The sequence below is a fragment of the Panthera tigris genome, chromosome X (genome assembly GCF_018350195.1).
Source record: "Panthera tigris isolate Pti1 chromosome X, P.tigris_Pti1_mat1.1, whole genome shotgun sequence".
Classification (NCBI taxonomy): Eukaryota; Metazoa; Chordata; class Mammalia; order Carnivora; family Felidae; genus Panthera; species Panthera tigris.
Genome location: NC_056677.1, coordinates 111,540,917 through 111,567,545, shown reverse-complemented (window position 1 = coordinate 111,567,545; position 26,629 = coordinate 111,540,917). Strand labels below are relative to the sequence as shown.

At 45.2% G+C, this 26,629-nt stretch overlaps 1 protein-coding gene across 1 annotated transcript in view; it reads right to left on the bottom strand.

Moving 5' to 3' along the window:
* Window positions 1-24,482, bottom strand: part of INTS6L (integrator complex subunit 6 like) — a 55,900-nt gene extending 31,418 nt beyond the window's left edge. The window contains 5 exon segments of the mRNA XM_042973884.1: window positions 213-396; window positions 622-711; window positions 1,485-1,634; window positions 23,882-23,959; window positions 24,101-24,482. Of these exon segments, the coding sequence (XP_042829818.1) occupies window positions 213-396; window positions 622-711; window positions 1,485-1,634; window positions 23,882-23,959; window positions 24,101-24,211 (613 nt within the window). The 5' untranslated portion in view covers window positions 24,212-24,482.
* Between the last annotated feature and the right edge of the window lie 2,147 nt (window positions 24,483-26,629).

Here is a 26,629-nt window from a genome sequence, read left to right as displayed (position 1 = left end):
ACTACTTAACAATGTAAGCATCTGAAATCGTAGAGTATATCTTGAACCAATCATAACTATGATGGCTGCAAACATCACACTCATGATGAGCTTAAGCAGGAGAGCTGAAAGATTCTGAAGGAAAACAAGACAAGACAGGATACGGCATTTAAGCAAAACCATACTCTGCTGCTCTGAATTCTTCCTCTAGAAATATGAAATATTGCCAATACCTCCTGTGACTTCACACATCTGTGTGATGGCAGACTCATCAGTTGGTACACTCCCTAGATGCTCTGGTTCCGTAGAAGCCAGTCCAGGCAAACGCAACACCAGGGCAAATAACCTTTGATCCCAACGAAAAGGTTCTTTGGTTAGTTCACTTCCAGGCAGAGGAGAATTCAAAGGAAGATGAAGCTGATAAGGCAAAAGTTGAAAAGTTTCATCATAACAACCCATACAAAACTGAAGAGAGAGTCAAAAGGGTCATTTTTCTTTCATGTACTCGGTAATCTTTCAAGGATTGTGAAGACGGAAGGTCTGATCAAACTTATTCTTAACTGGAAACGTATGCCTCCCACAGAAATAGCTGCATGTTCTCCGCCATTTAAACAAAATTTACAAAAAAACATGAAATCTCACCTCTTCCTGAACACCAGCAGTACTTGTTAACTTGTTTCCATCTGTGATGGTAATTAAAATAGATGGTTCTAAAAAAAATGGATTTCTCCCCTAAAATACATTTAAAAAGTATTAGAGCCATGTAAAGTAATAAAATGGTATTTAAACTTTTACATCTGCCTGGCCAGTGATCTCTCAAGTGTGTGATAAAATTTGCCTGGATAAACAAGAAGTAAAAGATTAGGGATTGAAACGGGTGGGAAATCCAAGTAACAATCCCTGCAGAGGTAACATTCAGAATGGACTGAGGGATTCTTATCAGTCGGGAACTCCCCCAACTCGCATATGCAAAAACTCCTCTCCCTCTGCGGTCTAAGTAATCATAAAAGAAAGAGACTGGCAAATTCCTGGCACAGGTAGGGGGACATTAGTGACTCATGCTCTGCAATCTGGACTCTACTCTGGTTACCGTGAGCAGAGTTTCTAGGGCAGGAAAGGACAACACTATTTCTTCATCCATTTATCCATCAATGGGCACTTCTAGAGCTTTTTCAATTGAATTGGGAGAGGCGAGAGGGAGCTAAGGACACTGAAAATTTCTCTTCAAATACCTTGTTCCAACACTTGTCAGCAATTTATTCATCCCATTCTCAGACACCTGATGACCTGAGGGGGAGGCAATTGGCACTACACATTTTATGATAAAGCCACATACAAGACCCCCCAAAAGGGGGACATTTTTTTAAAGTATGTGTTTAAAAGATATGGACTTCCTTTAGGCAGTTGTGAAAAGTAGCAGAAAACTTGGTAACCACGCCCAGTTTTAAATTCTTACCCCAAGTCACCAAAATAAATTAGCTGTACTCACTCAAAAGTTTTTTTACCTGTCCATAATTGTCTATTCCAGATATTAATCTATTGAGATTTAACAAATCAAATGAGGATCTTAGAGCCTGACCAAGAGTAGTCAGTCCAGAAGCCTGAAGATTTTTTAGTTCACTCATGAATGTTGCGTGATTTTCCTTCCAACCAGCCTGAAAACCAAACATTTACAAAGAAATTCCCGATTACACAATGAACAATATATAAAGTGCAAACAACCACTAAACAGCAAGTATCCAACCTCTAACAGATTCACTAGTCCCTCGATCTAATTCTAGTCTAGATCTTGGCTGATCGGAAAGATCTGTCGGCATTAACGACCAAGAGCAAAGAGGCAAACGGTGCATTCGTCCATTATGGCTGGAAGGCTCTGGCTCAAGAAGTCCAATCTTCTATTCAGGTCCAATCAAACCTACCCAAACACCTCAGTATTTACCTTAGTTTGACACTGATGATGAGCGTGAAGAAAGGAGGAGAGGAGGGGCTATTTTTAAGTGCGCTGTCCTTGATAGAGACAATTCGCTACTGAGGGGCTGAACTGCATGAACTTTTCTAACCAAGATTCTTCCCCCAAACAATATGTTCACTTTAAATAAGAGTCAAGGGGGAATTCTAGGAATAGAGCCACCACTATTCGGAGACAACCTTTCTGGCATCTTCAAACATTCAGAAAGCCCCACGTCTAGAAAAAGGGGAGAAAGAAAAGAAATTTTAAAAGTTTTGGCAAAGAAGCAGCCCCCAGGCACTCCCAGCAGCTATGAGCAGCAGCAAAGAACCAAAGACCCCAGGCCAGCAGCCAACATGCTGTGATCGAATGGTTTGGAGACCAGGAGGAAAAGATCACGTTGACTGGGGGCCAGTAATGGCTATAAAAACAAAGCAGCACCAAATGCAAAGAAGAGAAGCCAAAAGAAGAACTGGCAGTTGACAGCAGGTCACAGAGGAGAAGGCCAGCAAGGGAGAGAGCAAACAGCACAGCTTGGCAACTGGGTGGGACAAACAGCCATCTTAGTGTTGGTGACACTGAGGGCAGCAGTGTGACAGGTTGAATGCTGAAGTCATGCCAACCAGGCCGGTACAGCTGGAGGTGGAGGGCGAGAGCAAATAATAAGAGATCAACCAAATCATTTCAATTTCATGTCTGGCCGAAGGCACACTGGCCATTATCCACACAACTACAGCAAACGTTCTCTCTTCTAGTTTCATAGTCTCCAGAAGCAGTTTGGGTCAGAATGACTGAGATATCTGCATGACCCTGAGTGAGCCTGTTGGCCCCAGGGACCGAGATGGTATTCTCTGGAATTGGAGAGGATTAGGCAAGCAGGGACACTGTGCGAGGCTGTGCGTAATATAAGCAGCGGAAGGAGTCATTCACATTGGAATCCGACAGAATGGCGCCCCCTTCGGCTGAACCGTCCAGAACCCGCATAACCATACAGGGTGAAGGTCCTGGTTAATATCCATTCCAGTCCAATAGTCTGAAATTCTGTGAAATTAAAGATGTGCTTAGCCGTTGGTTTTTTTTTTTTTTAATATTCCTGACATATCCTACAGATCGAAGGGTCTAAAGGTAAAACCTTTCCACGTGTCCCTTTGGCCAGATTGTATATATGACTTTTAGTACCTAGGGAAAGCAGAGCATGAGAATTCCTTGTGGCCTAAGGAAAATCTTAGGCCACAAGCAATTATGGCTTTTTCACTAAAAGCGTAGTTACAAAGAAAGCTTGTGTGGAAATTGTCCTCCTCAAATACCTAGAACTATCAGCACGTTGCAAATCACACTGAATTAAAAAATGAGCTTTCTTCTTTGTGGTGGAAGAGAAAGGTATGCATTTGGGAGGGATACTAGCAATTGTTTCCTTTCTTCAACAAATTTGCACGGGCCAACTATGCCGTACTGGACAGAACACTACATGCTGGAGATCTAGAAAGGGATCAGCCCTTGAGGAGTTCCTGTCACAGAGGCATGAGAAATGTATTTATGGGCACTAAAAGGACAAGTGACCAGAAGGTTAGGGAAGGCTCCTCACGGAAGATGGGGCATCGGAAGAGGAGCAAAGGACATCCTGCACTGATGGCAGGCGTGGAGGGGCAGGCCAAGGAAGAGAACGAGAGTCCACAGAAGGATAGGGCAGGAGGCAAGGCTGATAAGTGGGGTTCTGGCTGTATAATGCTTTGTAGTTTGGATTTTATCTGTTGGCTCTGGGAATAACCTGAGGTTTTTAATCAGGGCAGCGGCTTGATCAGATCTGTGTTTTAGCAAGATCGTTCTGCTGGGGAGTTGGAGAACAAACTGGGAGGTGGAGGGGAGGCTGAAGCTCGAGGCAGGGAAACTGGTTTGGAAACTGTTGCCATAGCTTATGGGAAGAGCAGAGGGGAGGAGAAGGGGCTGCCGATGAAACAAGAATTTCAGAGGCGGTGTCAGAAGGATTTGGGAGCTGATCAGAAGGGATGGGTGAGCTCTGTGGCCTGGGCAAACCTGAGAACGGTGGGCCCTTCCCTCACAATCCACTTTATAAAGTTGACTGCTTTCTCGGAGTTACTTCACGTAGCAATCTTACTTCCACATTGTAAATTCCGCATTATACCCACAGCGAGCACTGAACTCCTGGGAGCCGCAAAGCAGTCCGCGGCATGACTAAAGAAAAATGAGCAGACAGCTTGGTTTGGTAAAGGGCTGGGGTAAGATGTGGGTACCACTTAGGCAAGCACCCTGTAACTCCTCCATATTGAAAATAACGTGTCCCGATTGTTCAGAGTCTTGCTAATTAATCTGTCAGAATAAGTGCTCTTTCGATTTCTCTTTAGCCTATGGATTGGAAGGAAGCATTTTACAAATCATTCCTGCACTTGAATCGCTGGCATTCTGTTATCAGGTCAATCCCAATTCTTTGCAATGAACTGAACAACACAAGAACTAAAAGCCCCTAAACGCATTCCTCACCATGCTGAAGGGGAAAGAGCCTATGGCTTAATCTCACTATCTTGAGAACTTCATTAATGTGACAAATTTCTTCCCAAAAGGTAATCATGAAGAGCTAGTGGCAGAAAGTCTGTGTTTCTATTTCTCGCTCATTGTTTGGAGTTGATTTTTTTTTTTTATAGAAATGAATTCAGGACAGCCCGTTTCCTAACACAGTCTTCTTAACACAGTCTTTTCTTTCAAATTACTCCAAAGGTACGCTACTCTCAGGTCAGTAAAATCTTGACTCACGATAATGAGTTCCATACATTCTTATGGAAGCTTTACAGCTTACCAAGTACTTTCACATTTCACATTTGGTTAGGACAACCCTATAAAATAGGCATGGTATTACCATCCCTATTTTGTTTGCCGAAACCAGGAAGAAGTAAGACTTAAGTCGGTCTTGTTTGTGGGGGTGATAGTGGCAGGATTGTGGGATCGAGCCTCGCATCGGCTCCACACTGAGAGCAGAGCCTGTTTGGGATTCTCTCTCTCTCCCTCTGCCCCTTCCCTGCCCTCTAAAAAAAAAACAAAAACAAAGCCCCCCAAACACGGCTAGTCTGACTTGAGATGTGAGGTAAGTGTAAAATCCATGCGGCATTTGGAGGACTTAGAAGAAAAATAAGAATGACAGTATCTCAGTGTTTACTTTTATATTGGTTACGTGCCGAAGTGATAGTGTTTTAAATTTTCGCAGTTAAATAAAATGTATTACTAAAAGTTCCACCTGTTTCTTTTTACTTCTTAACGTGGCTACTAGACGAGGTTACAATTTGTGTATGGCTGGCATTATATGTCTGTTGGATAGAGATGTGCTAGAAGGACCGGGAGGTCAGGCAAGGGAGCTCGGCCTGGCTTCAGCAGACGATAGACTCATTACTGATTCCAGGGGACGGGGAAACAGGATCAAAGCAGTGTCTCAGGAAGGTCAGTCTGGCAGTGACACATAGGACAGATTGGGGAAGGAAGGCAGGCTACAGATTTCTGTCCATAGCCAGGAAAAAGAAGCTAGGAGCCTTGACTAGTAATCCCAGCCTGAGGGAATCAGGACCTGAGTTAGCCTGGGAATGAAGAGGAAGGCAGAAACATTTTCAACCAACAAGATAGGACTTGGTGACAGACCGACCATATGCGTGAAGGAGAGAGCGCAAAGATGGTTACAAAACTTCTAGCCCGGGAGACCAGAGGGACAGAGGTTTGGGATGAAGGAGCAACCTGAGACGAGTGAACTCCTGAACTAAGGGTTTACTGTCTTAGGTCAAGTTGTAAAAGTCTCCCTGGAGTAAAGTCACAACGATGATGAAGACGGTAATGGTGGTCAGTAATAGTCATAGGTAATGTGCATCTGTGCTTATGTGTCAGGACCTCACTTAGGCTCAGCATACCATTCTATCTGTAGCCTCATCTGGGCACCTTCACCATCCCACGAAGTAGGTGCTGTTATTACTGCCATTTTATAGATGAGCACACTGAGGCTCAGAGAGGATAAGCAACTTGTCCAGGGCGAACAACTAGGAAGTGACACGGCCGGGATCTGAACGCAGGTAGCCTAATTCTAGAGCCCACCAATTTAAACCACTATACTCGAGAATCTTCTAGGTAGTCCACATCCTCACCTTGTAGACAAGTCTTGTTATAGCTCCAAAGTCATATACACTTAATGGAACTTCCAAATTTCCTTTCAGTGAAACTTCCTTTCCCTCATGTCTAAATGCAGACCAGTTGTGTGTGGGGAGCAGTGACCTAGGACTTGGAAGACCCTGGTCCATTCCTGGCTATAGCCAACTAGCAAAGCAACTGGTCCAGAGTAAGTCGTTTATCCCTTACTGGGGCTGTTGTCTCATCTAAGCAACGAAAAGGTTGAAAAAACCAACTGGAAGGTCCCTTTGGGTTTTTGCATCTTGTAATTCCATACCTTTATATAAATCTGACTTACAGAAAGAAAACAACTCACATCTGAATCAGTACGTTAGTTCGGGCCTGGTTGAAATGTGTATTGGCAACTGAAAACGTCTTTGAATGCCAACAGAAGAAGTATGGGCTTTTCAGTCTACCAGTGCCTTGGGTTCTGTCCCAGCTCCAGACTAGCCACTAGCCATTTATCGTCCACTCATATCACCACAGAAAGGAGAGAATCTGCACTCCTTTCCTTGGAAGGGCAAAGCCTAAAAGAAATATGTCCTACTATCCTCTGCAACCTTATTAAGGCCCTGCTCCCATCTCTAAAGGTCACTTGTAATCCAATTCCAAAATACAAATGACCTTGTTAGGCTTAGTGTAATGTGCAAATTTAAGGAACACGCTACGAATCTCCTCATCTAAGGTAACTGAGGAACATATTTAGGGCAGCTACATCGAACTTTCCACAAGAGAAGTGCCCCTTAAAAATGACATGAATGGAATAACTTGCAAATCGAGAAATAAATGAAGGGGTGTCTGGGTGGCTCAGTCGGTTAAGCATCCAACTCTTGATCTCAGCTCAGGTCTTGATCTCAGGGCCGCAAGTTCGAGCCCTGCGTTGGGCTCTGTGCTGGGTGTGAAAGGGAATTACAGTGAATCTTTTCAAAGAGCACAAATAGTCCTTCTATATTATAGGTTGTCACATGCCAGGCTCTCTCTCTGTCCCTCTGACTCAGTGCTGAGCCACTGCACTGACCCGTTCTGGGCACACACGCCCGAAAGCCCATTTGGATGCTCCCCTGAAAAGCTCCGCCCAAATCTTCCTGGGATCCAGGGAGAGAAAATACAAGTTGCTTCCCTCTCCTTGACAAGACTTGTTTAAAAAAATCTTTTATTCAAGGAAATGAAATCAGGCTGGCAACATTTGCCCTTCAGAGTCCCATACAGAGGGGGCTATCCTGGACCTTGGGCTCTTCTTCGAGGTGATTACAAACTAGATGATTAACGGATTTGAGTATTTTCCCAGATGTCGCAAGTTAAAGCCAAAGAGTTTAAATTTAGCAGGGCCACCATTTCTCTTGTTGAAAGATAAACTATTTTCCTTTTTCCATCTGTTCTCCACAAGTTGGGGGTGGGAGCGGGGAACTGGTTCTGCAACAACTCAGACAACCTGACTAAATCGACTTCAACAGCATTTTTCAACCAACTCACTTTCTTCTGCAACCTGACATTCTATCGACTTTGTCACGGCATATCGTCCTTGCATTGGTAACCAGACCAGCAAAACAGAATGACGTGGAAAGGAAGAAGCCCTGCTTTTCCAATCAAGTCCGCCTCCCAAGGAGACACATGACTTTTCCCTCGAGCCTTATACGGAATATCCGTGTGAGTTAAAGCTTGAAAAGCTTCTGGAGTTTTCTCCTCACGACTGAAACAGACTCTAATTCGGACAGAGAGGAGACACGGTTTACTTGGCCTCCTACGTAAACAGAACACTGTGACAGCTGAATCATCTTAAAATGTTCAAGCATCTTTTTCAATTGTGTTTACCTGCAGCACACCTACAAAGGAAGGTGCTAACATGATGAACGCACACTTTAGGAAGACGCTGTATTGGTGAAAGAACAGAACTGTCTTGCTTCTCGTATCTCTTTTAAAACTTCCTTCCGGCATTGCATTTTCTGACCCTGACACAACTGTTTTCCCCCTTAAATCTCCAGCAATTTGGACTGGTAGCACTTTTTTGTGGTTTTTCTCCCTTGGCTCAAGGTACTGGTACGCTTCCAGGTTCGACAGGGGCTATCTAGGATTCTGTGTTTGATGTGCACTGACACAGCTTCTTCTTATAAAATTACTTAAGACCATCCAGTTCTCTTGGATTCCTTCTTGTCTAAGTTACTTCCCCAGGGGCGCTTGGTGTCCTGAACTTGCTAAAAGCCTCAAAGTCCATTTGATTTGATTGCATCAGTTCTCTCCCTGAGACAACTGAAATAATACCAGTCAAGACCATGCAAAAGAATTCTAGCTTACTTGAATCTCCTAGTTTTTAAAAGACATTCTTAAGAAATTGACTCCCTAGCATTATGCTAAGCAAAATTAGTCAGAGAAAGACAAATATCATATGACTTCACTCATATGAGGCCTTTAAGACACAGAACAGATGAACATAAGGAAAGGGAAGCAAAAATAATATACAAACAGGGAGGGGGACAAAACAGAAGAGACTCATAAATATGGAGAACAAACAGAGGGTCGCTGGAGGGGTTGTGGGAGGGGGGATGGGGTAAATGGGTAAGGGGCATTAAGGAATCTACTCCTGAAATCATTGTTGCACTATATGCCAACTAACTGGATGAAAATTTTAAAAATAAATTTAAAAAAAGAACATTAAAAAAAAGAAATAGACCCCCATACTACACTGCAGAAATGTATTTGACAGTCTATGGCCTGCAGGATTGTTTTTCCAGCAGATGGCTAAAGGCCCACATCATGAGCACCTATTTTTAAGTAAACTGGGCAAAGAAATGATCCACAGTTTGAGTCTACTGACACAAAGTTCACAATTTTGCATCATGGGTCTCTAGAATACCTAGTATGAGGGATTTTTTAAGAGGATAAACAATCCTAGAGGTAAGTCTAAAATAACTGCAAAATGCATTTTTGAGTTTTCAAAATTTCTCTTGCCCCAGAGAATCAGGAAGAAATTATGAGATAAAAGCCACATTTTAGAAACTTTTCTCCTTCGTCCAAGAGTCAATTATATTGTTAGTGAAAGAAAAATATCTTAGAGTAGCAAAGACTTTGCCAAACTCGGTCAGATACAGTGTTAAATGTTTCCTCTCTCACTCTCAGACCATTTCAACTGTGGCTATTGACCTATTATCAGGAAAAAAAAAAGCTATTGTGCAGACCACATGCTCAATTGTTGAGACTTTGGGTTCGGATAGGAGACATTTTATTTTTATTTATTTAAAAAAAATTTTTTAATGTTTATTTTTGAGAGAGAGAGACAGAGTGCAAGTGGGGGAGGACAGAGAGAGAGAGGGGGACATAGAATCTGAAGCAGGCTCCAGGACCTGAGCTGTCAGCACAGAGCTTGAACTCACGGACCTTGTGATCATGACCTGAGCTGAAGTCGGACGCTTCACCGACTGAGCCACCTAGGCGCCCCCAGATAGGAGAAATTTTTATGAACACATACACAAAATAAAAATGAGCAAAGATGGCCTTGGAAAAACGCAAGGACAGGAGTGAGAGCCACCCAAACACTGCAGAAAGAACTGAACAGAGGAGGCCACAGAAAGGCCATTCATTACTTTCCAAAATATTACATGGCATCTCTTTCTTCCAATTTTTAAAAATTATTTTCTCAAAAAAATTTATGACCATTTTTAAATTTTGTTTTATTTTTATTTTTTTAATGTTTATTTATTTTTGAGAGAGAGAGAGACAGAGAGACAGAGCGTGAGCAGGGGAGGGGGGCAGAGAGAGAGGGAGACACAGAATCCGAAGCAGCCTCCAGGCTCTGAGCTGTCAGCATAGAGCCTAACGCAGGGCTTGAACCCATGGAGGTTGAGATCATGACCTAAGCTGAAGTCAGTCGCTCAACTGACTGAGCCACCCAGGCGCCCATGAGCATTTTTTTAAATGTTTATTTTTGAAAGAGAGCATGAGTTGGGGAGGAGCAGAGAGAGGGGGGAACCAAGGATCTGAAGCAGGCTCTGCGCTTACAGCAGAGAGCCTGATGTGGGACTCGAACTCACAAACCATGAGATCATGATCTGAGCTGAAGTCGGCTGCTCAACCAACTGAGCCACCCAAGTGTCCCTATGAGCAGTTTTTTACATTACGCAAGTAACATACATTCAATGTTAAAAATTCCAACAGAAATATGAGGCCAGTCAATACCTTCCCCAAACTCCCAGGGCCACCCTCTTGAGAGGTAACCATTGCCAGGAATCTGTCTTGATCATTGAACTGTTATCGGCAAACAGAAATGACACCAATGAGATGGAGTCCCATTTACCAATGAAAATGGAGTGACATTCATCAACATAATGAGTAAGTGTCCAAGAAAGCACAGTAGGCATGGCCAGGAACCGTTTTCTAAAATTTAAAAAGCAAGTTTGAAATCACCCTGAAATCCATACCTCAATTATTCGCCTTCCTGCCTTTCAGTTATACCATTCTCGCCTATACTTTTTTTGGAAAGAACACTGGAAATAACCTAATCTAATCCCTTCATTTTACAGATAAGAAAATGGACCACATAAAAGGTAAGTGACTTACTTGCCCAGGGTCATGTATCTATCTAATCAGTGGCAGACTGTGGCTAAGAGTTGAAGTGACACCCCTTGCCACACGTACACGACAGTGGGTGGGGTGATCTACCAGACAGGATGTACCATGACCATTTTTTAAAACCTGATTTTTGTAAAAGTACCTAGATTTAAACAGACTTCTAATACACAGCTTGAAAACGTCACTATGAAATGGAGGTTACAAGTAAGCTTTTAAGAAACATGGAGAGCTTTGCCCCGCACATCTTCAGCGTTCTTCCATAAGAAATAAAACAGGAGGGCCCCCCACTTCCCAATGCCATGGCTGTATGAAAGCCTAGATTTTTCCCCCTGGAACCTGCAGTCTACTGTCTAGTTATGCGGGCCCCCTTCGGCACAAACAAATGCAAAGAGAGATGGGTCTCCAGATTAAACCGTGCCTCCAGGCAACTTCAGGCCAATTTAAATCACAACCTATTGGTCTAGTTCAGACTAATCAACCTCTAAAGGTCATACTCCAGCCTCTTCCCTCTTCCTTTTGCAACTTTTCTTCATTATGATAAAGCACCTTTGGTCACATCCTCCCCCTCAAGTCACACCCTCACTGGAATGCTGCCAGTTCACTCCTCCCTCCCTGCCCCACCCCTTCAGCTCTCTGTATCTCCCCCCTTCTTTTGGTTCACTGATGCTCTAAGGGACACCAACTCAGGGGGTGGAAGAGACAGGTCTGGCTGATGCAGGGAACTCCCGTGGGCAGATGACAGGGAATAAGTTTCTATGCACTCATGGAGCAGATTGCAGAGGGCTCAGGATGGCATCCATAGGCCTAGGGAGTCTTTGGAGGCTTGGTTGCGGGGACAGGGGTCGAAACCATCTTTTTTAGAAACTTGACGGCTGGTGTGGGAAGAGTTGGAATTTGGGGGGTACTTTGGAGAACCAAGTCGAAGGTTGTTAACAGTGGTCAAAGAACCAAATTTCAGGATCTGGACTCAGGTGATGGCAGCAGAAATTGTGATGAAGGAACGTATGTAAGAAGCATTTCCCAGGGATGATGGACAGATCTCAGAAGAAATGGAAGGACAGGGTCAAAGGTAAATAATGCCTTGCTTTCAACCCTGGGTGACTAAAAGCTGGGAAATATGGAAAAGGGTATAGGTTTAGAACCACAGGGTCTTCTTGACATGGTCACTATGAGCTGATGGCAGGACAGACAGCCAAGTGGAGATGCCCTGTAGTCAGCTACAGGTGCCTGGGTAAGAAACTGAAGATGGGGAGCCATCGGTGTGGGAGGAATACTTGAAATCACGAACAAGGCAGTCAAGGGCAAAGAGAATAAACATTAGTAACTCAGCCCTTTCTTACTCATACTGTTCCTTTCTTGCACGAACATAAGTGCGTTCTGCCTTTGGTTCACTCGCATTCAAGTCCAAAATGTGGCTCTTGGTACTAAGTTTACTGAACTATTTGACTTATGGGGCAGGATATAAATAACAACAACAACAACAACAACAAAACAAAAAAACAACTGCCATTAACGACTCATATAATCAGGAGCACATGGTTTAAGAAACAGAACCCCCACTTTTTCTCCCAACATCTGGCACATCAGTACAAAAGCCTTCATATACCTTTTCTCTGGTCAGGACCCCAGTGGCTGAGTGGGCGGCATCGCTGTTCCTTCTCGGAAATCCACCCTTCCCAGCTTAACTAAGCAGGAAGGAGAAATAGGTATCTGGCTCCAGAAGGGGTCGGGGACTTGGGGAGACTGGGAGATGTGGAGGGAATGAGAATGGTACCATCAGGTAAAGGCACAGGCTGATACATAAAACTCCGTAAAGGTGCTTATGGTGCCTTCCAGCCTTTTCCAAGCTGCTCTGCCTCCCCACAGGTTGTGGATTGGAAGAAAGCAACGGTCACTGTGAAGTATCCTGAATGTCTTTCTTTTCCTTACCAGAAACACATTTGTCAGGAGATTGATAAAGTCAAAGTGGCAAAATCAGATCCTGGCAGCCACTAGAAGGCCAAAGACTACCCTGTTGCTTTTTCAAGCCTACTGCTTCTCCTATAGGGTCTACTCAGCCCAGACGATCCGTCCTCAAACTCCACCCCCGACATGGACACACTAACCAATCTCAATCCCTACCAACTCCACACGCTGCCAGGGTAGGGGCAGAACTGTGGCCCATCAAAAGCCAAACTGTTTCACAAACGAATGCACTGTGATACTCGCCTAGAAATCGTCAGAAAAAAATAAAACTAGTGACTCTGGCAGTAATAATGTTCAGTCAGTGAATGCTTGCTATCGTGCCAAGCACTGCTATAGCAAAAACAACCGTAAGTAAGAGCATAACAGTTCTGTCTAAATAACACGGCTCCAGGACATATATCATGACGAGAAAATACAAGTGAGAAGTTATTAAAAGGAATGTTCTCCCATGACTGATAGGAAAAGTAAAGCGGCTCATTACCGAAGCCTCTGGAATACAGACCCGGCTCACTATTTGGCTGTGTTACTTAACCTCTCTGGGCCCCGGTTTCCTTATCTGTTAAATGGGGATAATAACAGTACCTCTGACTTAGGCTGGTTGGGAAGATAAATAAAATAAGTACCTTATATTCAATGGCACATTGCCCGGTGCATAAGCATTACTCAATAAATGTCAGCTGCTGTTATTAGAAAGCTTTTGTATTATTGTTCATTATTACAAGAAAGTAGTTATATGTCCAATCCTATCTGTAAAAGTCGGATAACACCTTCGACTACAAGGGAGGGTTTTAGAAGGACCCCAAACTATATATGAAATGTTATATGTAAAATATGTGCCATTCAGTACTTTTGTTCAGACTCAGGATTAAACATTGCTTTTTCTTCCTTAAATGGAAGTCATTACAGTAACAAAAAATAACATGGTCACTTCTGTAACCCCCATTAGGAGGACTGAGGTTAGAGAAAGTAATAATCATGGGAGTTCTCCTATCGTGTGAACCTGGACCCACCCCCACCCCTCCTTTCAATGCTACTGATGACATCCCATGATATAAGACAAGGGCTTGCTAGGGAACATCCAGAAAGTCTTCAATAAGAGCAGTGATACAAACCTCCCTTTGTTTCTTAGGTTTTGTACTATGCCAAGCTAGAGAATTTATCCTTTATCCTACTTTTATTGATGAATACTGTTCCTAAGAATTCTTGGGCCAAGGAGCTCTCTAAGTCAAATGAGGGCTATGTCACATATTTCTAATAACACTAAAAGCATGGAACATTTCGAGCCACTGGCGAGCACACATTACCAACAGAATTCTGAATTCCCGCATTTACATTAGGAGTTCACACATATATTCTATTGTACTTAGCCTAGGAAAACACTTCTAACCCAACCAGTTAGATCACCAAACTGGCTTTCAATACAAACAAGAATGGGATGCTTTCATATTTTGCCCCAGGGCCAAGGGTTATCAACCCATCAACTCTGAACTGTATGATAACCTTTCATACACAAATGAGTCCATTATGGTGTTAATTTTAAACAACTTGAAGAGAAAGGAACTTCCTTGGCAAATAATTTCTAGGATGCGAAAGTCAGAAATATCTTAAGAAAGAATAGAAACTAACACCGCTGTCCAAGGGAAGTATAGTGCATGCCACATATGTCATTTTGTATTTTTAAGTAGCCACATTTTTAAAAACTGAGGTAGGTGAAATTGATAGTATATTTCATTTAACCCAATATATAAAAAGTATGGTTGCTTAAATTTGTAATCGATCTAAAAGTGGTTAATGAGATGTTTTATACATTTTTGTACCGAGTTTTCAAAATCAAGTGTTTAAATTACATTTAGAGCACATCTTTTTTTTTTTTTAATTTTTAATGTTTATTTTTGAGAGAGAGAGAGAGAGAGAGAGACAGAGCGCGAGCTGGGGAGGGGCAGAGAGAGAGAGGGAGACACAGAATCCGAAGCAGGCTCCAGGCTCCGAGCTGCCAGCACAGAGCCCCACGCGGGGCTCCAATTCATGTACCGTGAGATCGTGACCTGAGACGAAGTGGACGCTTAATTGACTGAGTCACACAGGCGTCCCACAGTTACAGCACATCTCGATTCAGACAAGCCACCTTTCAAGTGCTCAAAAACCACATGTGGCCGGTGGGTACTGTTCTTAACAGGGTAAATATAGCCAATCTAAAACATGAATGGTATATTTGAAGAGCTGTGCCTACTCTCACCAACACCTCAGCCCTTCACCCTCATCACTGGAGCCTTTATAATGTCGCCCCCCCGCCCCCACCATCCCTGAGTTGTGAAGAAGAAGGGGAAGGATGTGTTTTTAACAAATCACCTTGGAAACCCAAATCCATTTCCCCCGTAGAAACAATAACGAACACAATAGTTCTCTGGCTAACTGACATCGAGGGTTAAGAAGGCTTTCCTGGAGAGGAAGGTCTGGGAACCTAATCACCGTTTAGAACATCGTATCCAGGAGATAGTGTGGTCCAGCTCACAGAAAGTACTCACACGAAGGGACTGCCTGGCAGGATCTCTCATTTACACTCTCGGTGAAAGGGAACCAGAGGCCATGTTTACAAAGAATTCTTCATTTAAGAACTTAAGCCAGTGGGGTCCCGTCTTCATACCTGTCACTCCCCCCATACAGAGGGTCCTTCGACCCTGCCCTTCTCTGGGAAGCGCATCTCTCCCTGAGTCGTGGGAACTGCAGCCATGTTTGACCACTCCGTGCACCTAAGAACCCTGTCTCATGAGCCGTTCTGATTATCTTCTCGAAGCACAGGCAAACGGAGGGCAATATCTGCCCTGGCCTGACATGCGCCCTGCCCTTCTGCCATCCCGTCCACCCTGATCCCAACCTCCAGGCCAAAAGCTCTCACGCGATCAGCAGTGATGCAAAATGAGGCAATTGCAACTCCATTTTGGGGGTCGCCTCCCCCTTTCCTTCTGCCCTCTCCCTAGCCCACCTCAATGCAGGCCACTGCGAATAAGCAAACAAACGTACAGACGGCAAGCTTTTGCCTCAAATCCACTTCACAGCTCTTCATCCCAGGAAAAACATACGAACTCTAGCTCAGAGGTTTCAAAGCCCTTTTGTGGTCTCGTCTCGGCTAGTTACAATCCTGACTGGATGAACTGAATTCACACTGCTGTGTCCTCCCCACCCTCCTCCCTCACTTCCAATGTGTTGGTTAAGAGTCCACCGTTCTTCGGACGCCTGGGTGGCACAGACAGTTAAGCGTCTGACTCCTGATCTCAGCTCAGGTCATGATCTCACAGTTCAAGAGTTCAAGCCCCACATCGGGCTCTGTGTTGACGGTGTGGAGCCTGCTTGGGATTCTCTCTTTCCTTCTCTCTGACCCTCCCCTGCTTGTGCTCTGTGTCTTTCAAAATAAATAAGCAAACTTAAAAAAAAAAGAGTCCACTGTTCTTGACACACCCCATACCTGAATCCACTTTTTCCAGTCACCTTTTTCCAATGTCCATTCTCAAGAACTTTGATGACTAGGACTGCGTCTTTTACTCTGCTGGTCTCCCCCTGGGCCAGGACTTTCTGGCCTATGTCATAGGCCCCTGTAACAGACCTGGTCCAGAGAGGGTGCTCAGTGAACATATGGCAAATGAACAGCTAGACTGCTACAGTAGCAATCCACTGGCAGACTTCTCTTCAGGAAACACCATTTTGATCATATCACCACAGTGGTGACAAAGGTCAGACCAACAGTTACCTGCAGGAAGGAAGGGATCACAGGAAGAAGCATTTTCTGAGTTGACGGAAATGTTCTGTATCTTGGTCTGGGGTGGAGGTTACATGAACGTATAAAGGTGTAAAAATGCATTGAGTTGTTAAGATTGCTGTGTTTTAGTATATCAGTTATACTTCAACAAAGAAAGGGGATGCATATACATTGGTCTTGTAAAAAATACAATTCTGCTACATTACTTTTTGTCTATTTACTGAGTACCTGCTAAAATCTAGGCACTCCCTTAAGTGCTCAGGGTTCAGATAGAAGTTCAAGTATGTGCCCTTGAAAGAACTCACATTAGGGAGGCCAACATGAACACCGGGAAAAACCACATGACACGCTAATTGCTATAGTGAAGGTCTGGACAGTGTCAGGGGATCACAGTGGGAGTTGTCACACTGCTGGGAGTATGGGTGGGGCAGAGGGGCAGAATGACTTTTGAGAATGTAGGATCAAGAGTTGAGGCACGTCAGGTCAACAAGTGTGTCCCCGGCACAGGGAACAACATATGCGATGGCACAGAAGCAAGAGGCATAGTAAGTCTGGGGAAGACAGCCTTCTCGCTGTGGCCGGAGGCTGAGGTCCAGGAGAAGGGAAAGGAGTGGAAAGACACAGTTGAGAAGGTGAGCTAGGGTCATGGAAGCCTTGGAGGAGTCTGGCTTTTACTCTGAAATGTACTGGGGGAACCACTGAAGGATTTTAGGAGGGGGGTGACTTTATTTTACTTTTAAGAATGACCGATTTAGGGGCACCTGGATGGCTCAGTTGGCTGAGCATCCGACTCTTGATTTCAGCTCAGGTCATGAGCTCAGGGTCCATGAGTTTGAGCCCGGAGTTTGCCTCTGTACTGACATCGTGGAGCCTGCCTGGGGTTCTCTCTCTCGTTCTCTCTCTCTCTCTCTCTCCCTCTCTCTCTGCCCCTCTTACGCTCTCTCTCTCTCTCTCTCAAAATGAAATAAACTTAAAGAAAAAAAAGAACGACCAATCCGGTGGCAATGAGGGGGAGGAATCAGTGAGGGGCAAGACCAGACCAGAAGCAGGGAAACCAGTGGAGTGGCTGTTGCAAAAGCAGTCCAGGTGAGGAAGGACCAAGAGTGAAACAAGGGAGAAGCAAGTAAGAATGAATGGCTAGAGGAGAGATTTGGGGTACAGAACACACAGGACTCTGTAATTCTGCCAGCACTCCCCGTCACCTGGCAGCGGGTGCCTAGTCTGGAGACAGCACTTACTCCCCTGGCCAGAGATCTAGTCTTTTATAGAAAACTTTGCTTGTTTTTTTTTTTTTTTGAAGAAATATTTTATTCACTGCAAAACAACCAGCAGAGGTTCAGATAGAGTGGCATATATGAGTGATGAAGGGTTATTTGTATAGGCTTTTCACTAAAGTTCTAATTCCTGGCATAAGGGAAAAAAGTGCTACCACTCACGGTACCTCACTCTTAAAATTCTTTCCGGTAAACTACATTTAAATCATAGGTTGGACAAAAGTCTGTAAGCATTTACTTCGTAGGTATGTGTGTATAACTGACATATTGTTATATTAGTTTCACGTATGCAACATACGGATGTGATATTTGTATATATTGCGGAATGATCACCACATTAAGCCTGGTTAACATCCACTGCCATGTGTAGCCACAAAATGGTTTTCTTTTTTTCCTATGATGAGAACTTTTAAGATTTACTCCCTTAGCAACTTTCAAATATGCAACACAGGATTTTAACTATCGTCACCATGCCATACATTACAAAAAAAAATCCCCATGACTTATTTATTTTATAACTGGAAGGTTGTACCTTTTGAGCCCTTCAGTCATTCTGCCCACCTACCACTTCCCGCCTCTGGCAACCGCCGATCTGTTTTCTGTACCTGTGAGCTTGTGTGTTGTTTTCGTTTTTTGTTTAGATTCCACATATAAGTGAGATCAGATAGTATTTGTCTTCCTCTGTCTGACTTACGTCACTTAGCATGATCCATGGTTTGCAAATGGCAAGATCTTCTTTTGTGCAGCTGGATAATATAGGTATCACTATTTCTTCATCCATTTATCCATCAATGGACACTGATGTTGTTTCCATATCTTAGCTATTGTAAATAATGCTGCGATAAACACAGGGGCCTGGGGGTGCAGGTATCTTTTTGAATCAGTGTTTTTATTTTGAGATAAATACCCAGAAGCAGAATTGCCGGAGCATAGGGTAGTTCTATTTTTAATTTTTTGAGGAACCTCCACACTTTTCCAGAGTGGCTGCACCAGTTTGCATTCCCACCCATAGCGCACAAGGGTGCCGTTTTTTCCACATCCTCGCCAACACCTGCTATCTCTTATCTTTTTGAAGACAGTCGTTCTAACTCGCATGAGGTGAGACCTCATTGTGGTCTTGATTTGCATTTCCTTGATGCTTAATGACCTTGAGCATCTTTTCACGCACCTGTTGGCCATCTCTAGGTTTTCTTTGGAAAAAACGTCTATTCAGATCCTCTGCCCATTTGTAAATCAGATTGGTATGTTGCTACTGTGTTGGAGTTCTTTACAGATTTTGGATATTAACCTCTATCAGATACATACGTGATGGGCAAATATTTTCTCCCATTCAGTAGGTTGCCTTTTCATTTTGTTAATGGTTCTCCTCCCTTTTCTAATTTCAAAATAACTATCATCGCATGCTTTGAAGGGCCAGTGAGGAAGGTGAAAAGGAAGCTAGGTCAGGGGAGACACAATTCATCATAAAAGTCAATGCACCGCCTTTGTGGCTTTTTGCGTGTAGAGTGCACCCTCTACTCTCATGTTGCTCTCACAGGCCGTGTGGCTACTGTTTCACCCAAAAGCACTTCCTTAGCTTCCAACCACAGTGAAAGGCTCCCCTAAAGGTCACTCTTCTGTCCAAATAAGGCCCATAAAATACACTTGTGGGCATATGAAAAAGTTATGCGTTCGTTAAAATACCAATAAATGCTGGGAACACAGGTCATTTAAAAAGCCCAAGTTTAGGGGCGCCTTGGGTGGCTCAGTCGGTTAAGCGTCCGACTTAGGCTCAGGTCATGATCTCACGGTTCATGTGTTCGAGCCCCGCGTCGGGCTCTGTGATGACAGCTCAGAGCCTGGAGCCTGCTTCGGATTCTGTGTCTCCCTCTCTCTCTGCCCCTCCCCTGCTCACACTCTGTCTCTCTCTGTCTCTCAAAAATAAATAAATGTAAAAGAAAAATTTTTTAAAAAGCCCAAGTTTACTTCCTAAATCTGTAAGCCAAAATACTGCCTTTGCTGATACATGTTGATAAAGATACCAGTAAACACAACTAGCTACAGGATGTGAAAAAAAGCAACACTCAAGGGAAAGTTTCACTTTTTCAAATGCTCTATGTTTTCAAATTACAGACTTGGGCTAGTTCTTTGAAACATCTCTTCCTATTTATATATATAAAAAAACACTTCTGCCCACTATTTATACATGTGTTTCAGCTATTTCTAGAAAAGTGACTCAGGTTTATATTAAAAAAGCATTTCCTTCAATAAAAAAGATACCATTTTAAGAAAGAAAGTCACTTCAAACATCAAACTATTTTGAATATTTATTATGTTCCCCAGTCTCATGGTTAACTTTCTTCTTGGTGCCCTCAATTTGCTGGGAGCTGGTAGTACCCACAGGCTTACCTCAGCTATCTTTCACTGAATAAAAGGAAATTGTGATTCATGGCAAAACAACACACACAAGGCAGCGGAACCTCAGCCAAAACTATTAGGAACTAGTATGCAAAACAAAGCCCACTTTAAAAATTTTTTTTTTACTGTTTATTTATTTTTTTTGAGAGAGAAAGACAGGGAGTGAGTGGAGGAGGGGCAGAGACAGAAGGGAAACACAGAATCCAAAGCGGGCTCCAGGCTCTGAGCTGTCAGCACAGAGCCCGACACGGGGCTCGAACCCACGAACCCAGAGATCACGACCTGAGCTGAAGTCAGACCCTTAACCAACTAAGCCACCCAGATGCCCCTAAAGCCCACTTTTTAAAATCATGTATTAGTCTTATATGGATATACTCGAAATTTTAAACTATTAAACAGGGTTTCATCCCAGCTGTGTAAAGATACCATCGTATGAAAGTAGTGTTAAGCCTTGTGACACTATGTATAAAACGTGTCTACAAAGCAAAGTTTGAAACAGATGTCGCACAAAATGCTTGGATTCCACATGCTTTCTATATGGTCCCCAAATCAAACTGAATTCCATCCACGCCAGACTGCAAGTAACAGGTATGACGAATTTTAAAAGAGCACATAGCCATCCCTAAGTGCAGTAAGAATCCACTAAGCCCTACGTGAAATACTATATTCGTGTACACAACAGTATACATCAGAGAAAAATTCCAGTCACTGTAACTTTTGACAAGATTTATTGTCAGAGCCTGTAAGTGGATATACTGGGAAGAGTTCCACGCCTATTAGGAAAAAAAAAACCCTCCCAAATGCACATCTCACGCCTGTTTACACCACCAACAGCCCTGAATCTTCCAGTAGCACACACACACACACACACACAAATTCGTTCGGCAGTGTTTGGAGCTGGATATAACCAAGACCTGAGAAATAAGTAGTTATTTTGAGAAGAGATAAACAATGACCCTCCAACTGGAGAGCAATTGAGAAATACAGTTCACACTATTCTTCAGAAAAATAAGCTACCAGCAAAGCCCTATGTAACATCACTTGGCCGAAGGGACCCAGACTCTTAACGGAGAGTGAAGTTTTGAGTAGGGACCAAGATGCCTGCTGACAATCAAAGAAAGACCAATTTGATAATCGGTGTGACGGAAAACAGACCCTTCTGGCTCCCAGCTATTAGCTAATGAAAGACTCAACTAACTTTTAAGAAAAATTCACCAGATGTTCTAAAATTTCAGGCCTTCCCAAATGCCCAGATCCTAAAAGCCAAAGAACAAATAGTTACCACATGCTGAGGGGAGGGGTGGGGGAGGCAGAGGACTGGCTGAGGAGACCCAGAAAAAGAAAATGCTACCAAAGATGTACATCGTTAGTGATTCAGGTACGGACAGCAACGTGACGAGAACATCATTAAGATAACTAACCAGTAACCATTTTCTAGTGCATGTGAGTATCATGTGAGATTAAAATGAAAAACCTGAGCAAACCTTTGAAAAGCATCAAGACTAAATCATAAGCTAATGATCGTTAATTAAAAGTATTACACAGGGTGCCTGCTCCTATCCCATCTACAGAAGAAAACAAAGATCAAATTCAACTTGGAAGGATGCTTTTTTTCTAAAGGGGAAAAAATGTGATATATAACATGGCAGGATTAAGAGAGCTGAGAGATGAAATTTCCACTAAAAACAAAGTCCAACTTTCCCCCTCTGTTCATAGAACTATCTGGAGCCTCTAAAATACCATGGATAAGTTACACAGCCACTAAAAATTTTAAGTATGAAGACTATGTGGCAACCCAGAATAATTCATGGGACAAAACAGGCGGGAAAAGCAGGACATAAAGTAACATGTATACACTGTGATAAAGATGCTAGGTAAAAAGATGTCACCATGGTTGTTGGGGGGGGGAAGCTGTGGGGTGGGGTGGGAAGGTGAGACTTTCTTTTTCCTTTCCAAAGATTCTGTAAATATTGCCACGAAATGTTTCTAGATCAAAAACAACAACAACAACACTTTTAAATGGCAAGTCTTGGCATTTCGGAAAAATGTTAAGTAAGTTATCCTTTAAAGAAAAAAAAAGCCACACGGTTTTGTGGCTTATCCTTTTTCCTACTTCAAATTAAGGAGAATTTCAAATGGCCACCCTACAAATGGTGGGTTCTTATCCGTATTAGTACTCAAAGGGTGTAGACTTTCAGACTTAGGACGTACAAACATCTGCTTTTCTATGTGGAAAAAAAATGGTCACACCCTTTTGGGAAACTGACATTTTTTCAAAGCTTGTGGCATTTTGGAAGCGGTCTACTTGCTGCAGTTTTTAACACAGATAAATCACAAACTGAAAACAAAGCCCCCAAACCAGAACAGTTTGAAGGGGAACCTAATAATCAAACTGTGAACCCAAGCTACGAGTTACAAAATTAAAGCCTCCCTTTAGCTTTATTGCTGAAGGCACGCTCTCTCTGGCCAACTCTTCAGTTTGGTAGGTTCCATTCTTTTAAACACTTCCCTCGGCTGAAACGGATTACAACATGTCCCGACTGCAGCTCCCCAGCACAATTAAGATAATTCTGAGAAAAAGAAGGCGTCTAGCAAAAGACGTCAAGGATTATGGTAATATATTTTTGAAATTTCAACATGCAAGCAGGACTCTCATGCAGGTTGACTTAATAGTCTGAGTTCTAGTTTATCGGGCCACTGCAGGCAAGGCAGTTCTTTATCTCCTCACCATTAGGAACATGAATTAACTACCCCCACGGAGGTTAAATCCTCCCTACTTTTCGCCTGTAGGTCAGAATCCCGTGGATCGAATCATCGAATTGGACCACCGCAGCCTCGCGCAGTCGAGTCCTCCCCCTTCCTTCCTTTCTTCTCCCCGGACAAATCCCTGCGTGGCTAACAGCAACCTAATTTAGGATGTAAATAGGTAGGCCAGGTCCTTAAAAAGCTCGGGCCCCCAGTGAGTTCCGATCCGCACGTCCCCGCCCCAGCCCGTCGCGGCTTCGGCGGAGTCTGCAAGGAAACACTAACAGTCGCTAAGGTGCCCGAGAGCGGGCTGGAGCGGACCGATCCCGGGGGAGAAATGAGAAGTTTCTCCGGGTCTAGGGTGGGGGGAGGCTAGCTCCGCGGGCAGATCTGCCATCGGGTGGGGCGGGGTAGAGACCACAGACGTGCACGGGCTCCGGCTCCACTCCGAAGGCCGGCGGCTGGCTCTGCCACGCTCTCAGCAGGAAGGGGAGGGGAGCGGGAGGAAGAAGGGGGAGGCGCGGGGGAGGAGGGGAGGGGCGGGCAGAGGAGGGGGGAGGGGGAGGAGGCTGGGCCGGGAGGAGGAGGAGCCGGCGCCGGGAGAGCCCGCGCGCCGGGCCCGCAGCACCTCGGGGCGGAGCCGCCCAGCCCGCCCGGCCCCGGGGCCGCCGCCGCCGCCGCTCCCGGTGCGCCCCGAGGGGGCGGGCCCATCCCGCAACCTCCCTCCCGGTGTCGGGTCTTCCTTCCCCTCCCCTCCCTCCCCTCCCTCCTTTCCATCTCAGCAGCGCCCTCAGTCTCCCTCTCTGGCTCATACAAAAGCAAAATGTCCGCCATGTTCCGAGGCCGCTGCGGTCGGCGCCGCCGCCGGCTCGGCCTCCGCGCCGTTCGTCCCGGGGCCGCCCCTCCGGCGTCCCCCGGCCCCGGCCCCGGGCGCCGCCGCCGCTCCGCCCGCCTTCCGCGCGTCCCCCACTCCCCGCCCGCCGGGCCCGCGCGCCCCGCCGGGCGCCGCAGCACCGCCTCGGGCGGGGGCAGGGGCGGCAGCCCCGGGGAGCCTGGCTCCCACTTCCCGCCCGCCCACTCCCTCGGTGGCCCCTTTACCTTGATGCAGTACGGGGGTTCGTCGTAGGTGACCAGCATGTACCTGTCTCCGCGGCTGGCCGGGTCCCGGGAGCGCAGCTGCGGGACGAGGGATGACGGAGGGGGCCGCGAAGGGAAGGAGGGAGGAGGGGGCGATACAGACGTTACAGAAGCACCTAGATCCACCACCACCCCCATCCCTCGGGAGCTCTCCCCAGCTCTCCCCTCCCCTCCCTTTACCTTCAAGAATAACTCCACAGCGCCTTTGGCAATGTCCAAATAGGAGGTGCCCAGGTCAGTGCGCTGGTTCATAGAGGCGGACGTGTCTATGAGGAACAGCAGGATGGGCATCTTCCCCCGCACCCCTGGCTCCGCTGCCCACTCTCCTGGCCCACTTGCCCTCACTGCCGCGGACTGCCACCCGAACCCTCAACTCTCGCAGAGGCAGGGTGCAAGGAGCAAGAGGAAAAGGGGGAGACGGGACGGGACGGATGGAACTGCTCCTGGCCTCCTCTTTCTGCAGCCCCACCTCCTCTCCCTCCAAGGGAACTTGAAAGTGGGAGCGTGTGTAGCCCTCGGGCCCTCCCCCTTTCCCCTCCCCTGCCACCACTACTGCCGCCGCCGCCGCCGCCGCCGCCGCAGGGACTACTGCCCAAGCATCCGTCCACGCTCACTCAAGCGCTCGCCCCAGACTGAGAGCTGTCTCTGTTCACCGACACACAACTTCTGTCCGCTCACCTACCATGGGCACCATGTGACCAGAAACCACGCCATTGGCTGCCAATTATGTGGTATTTGCATATTCATTAGATGACAGGGCAAGGGGCGGGACTTGGGCGAACCCTGGGAGTTGAAGTTTGAACCCAAGCAGGGGGTAAGTGAGGGGAGATGTTAAGGACCCTCCTTTAAACGACTTGGAAGCCGTTAGGATACTTAGGGTGGTTTGGATGGATATTCTCTTGCTCTTCAAACACGATGGCTCGAAAGGAAGAGTGAATTTGAGCAACAGTTGCGCAGCACTACAGAAGCAGACGCTTGGACAGGCTGCACAGAAAACGCTCTGCTAACTGCAATCGATCAATCCTGCCAGTGGCTAAGACCAAAACATTTCAGAAGCAGCAAACTTCTTTCCTGGCAAGACCTACTCGCATTCCTTTCGATGCCTCCCCACTCTTGATCAGTATTTGTAAGGCGGTTGCTGGCCTTGCATTCCACATATATCTACTTAGAAAGAAAACTAAAGCTTGGAACAAACACGGTTACCTAAACTGGCCTTTTGTATCTACAAGCTTCTTCAGTTTCATTGAGCTTTTCAAGTATTGGCCTGCCTGTGATAATTCCACCCATGGTTGTGCCTGCTACAGCCTTTACACATGGGAGGTTTCCCACCCTCGGTTCTGATTCAACTCTCATTTATTGAGCACCTATGATGTGCCGGGCACCCATGTTGGCTTTATTTAATCTTTGAAATAATTGGGCTAGATGGCATTATATTTGATTTCCAGTAAAGGAAAGTGCAGCTTGCTAGAATTAAGGTAACACTGAGGGATATTCTCAAGTCTGGTTCCATGGAGAGGCTCAGTAGAGGGCCAACCGTGCTCGGCTGACTACTTGGTGTAACACAACTTTTAAATATGGAGGTGTGATCCCAGCAGTATGCTATGCATAACATGGAATCCTGAGCTTCAATGAGCTTACAATTCATATGTGCTTTGTAATGTAATACATATATACACACATACGCACATATATACATATATAGTACATGCATACACATTCAATAACATTTTCAGAAAAGAATAATATTTCAGAAGAGGCGCCATGGCAGCATTTGAACCAGAGACAAACAAGCAATGCAAATAAAGAGTGCAATGAAAGCAATGGTCTAGTGGTCTGGAAGTTCGGAAGGTTTCATGGAAGGGGCACAGAGGCAGAAGGGAGGGATTCTGGGTTGGAAGGAATAGGGTGAACAAAAATTCAAACCAGTAACAGTAATATGCATGGGGCGTTCCAGGCCAGTCTGGTGGGATACACCTGGTGGGAATTAATGAGGAAATCAGGATGAAAAAGGCACTAGAAGCTTCCATTTCCATTCTGATACAAATATGGTTAGAGAAGGGCAAGGTTCACATGGGCCAACGAGCTGAAAGTGCAGGACTGGTTGGGGCACTGGTGTGTTAGTTTTCTACTGCTGTGTAACAAATTACCACAGAGTCAGCAGCTCAAAACGACATGGATATTTATTACCTCACAGTTGCCATGAATCAGGGGTCTGGGCATGGAGCGGCTAGATTCTCTGCTCAGTCTCAAAGGCTGCAGTCAGGACGTCGGCCAGGCTGTGTTTTCATCTGGAGACTCGACTGGGAAGGAATCAGCTTCCAAGGTCAGTCAGCGTGTTGGCAGAATTCATTTCCTTGTGGCTGTCTTTTGCTGACGGCCACCTTCAGGTCTACCTGCGCTTGCAGTTCCCTGCCACGTGACCCTCTCCGGAGGCTGTCCACAGCATGGCTAGCTGCTTGCTCAGGGCCATCAGGGAAACTGCTTGCTCCCATCTGCTGAGATGGAGCCTTATATGACGTAACTTAATCTTGAGTGACACCCATTACCTTTGCCGTATTCGATTGACTAGAAGGAAGTCACAGGTCTCATCCACACTTAAGGACAGGAGATTATACAGGAAGTAACATCGGGGGGTGGACATCATGGGAGTCATCTAAGAATTCTGCCTGACATTAGGTGGGGGTGGGATTATTACCTAGAAACAAACTT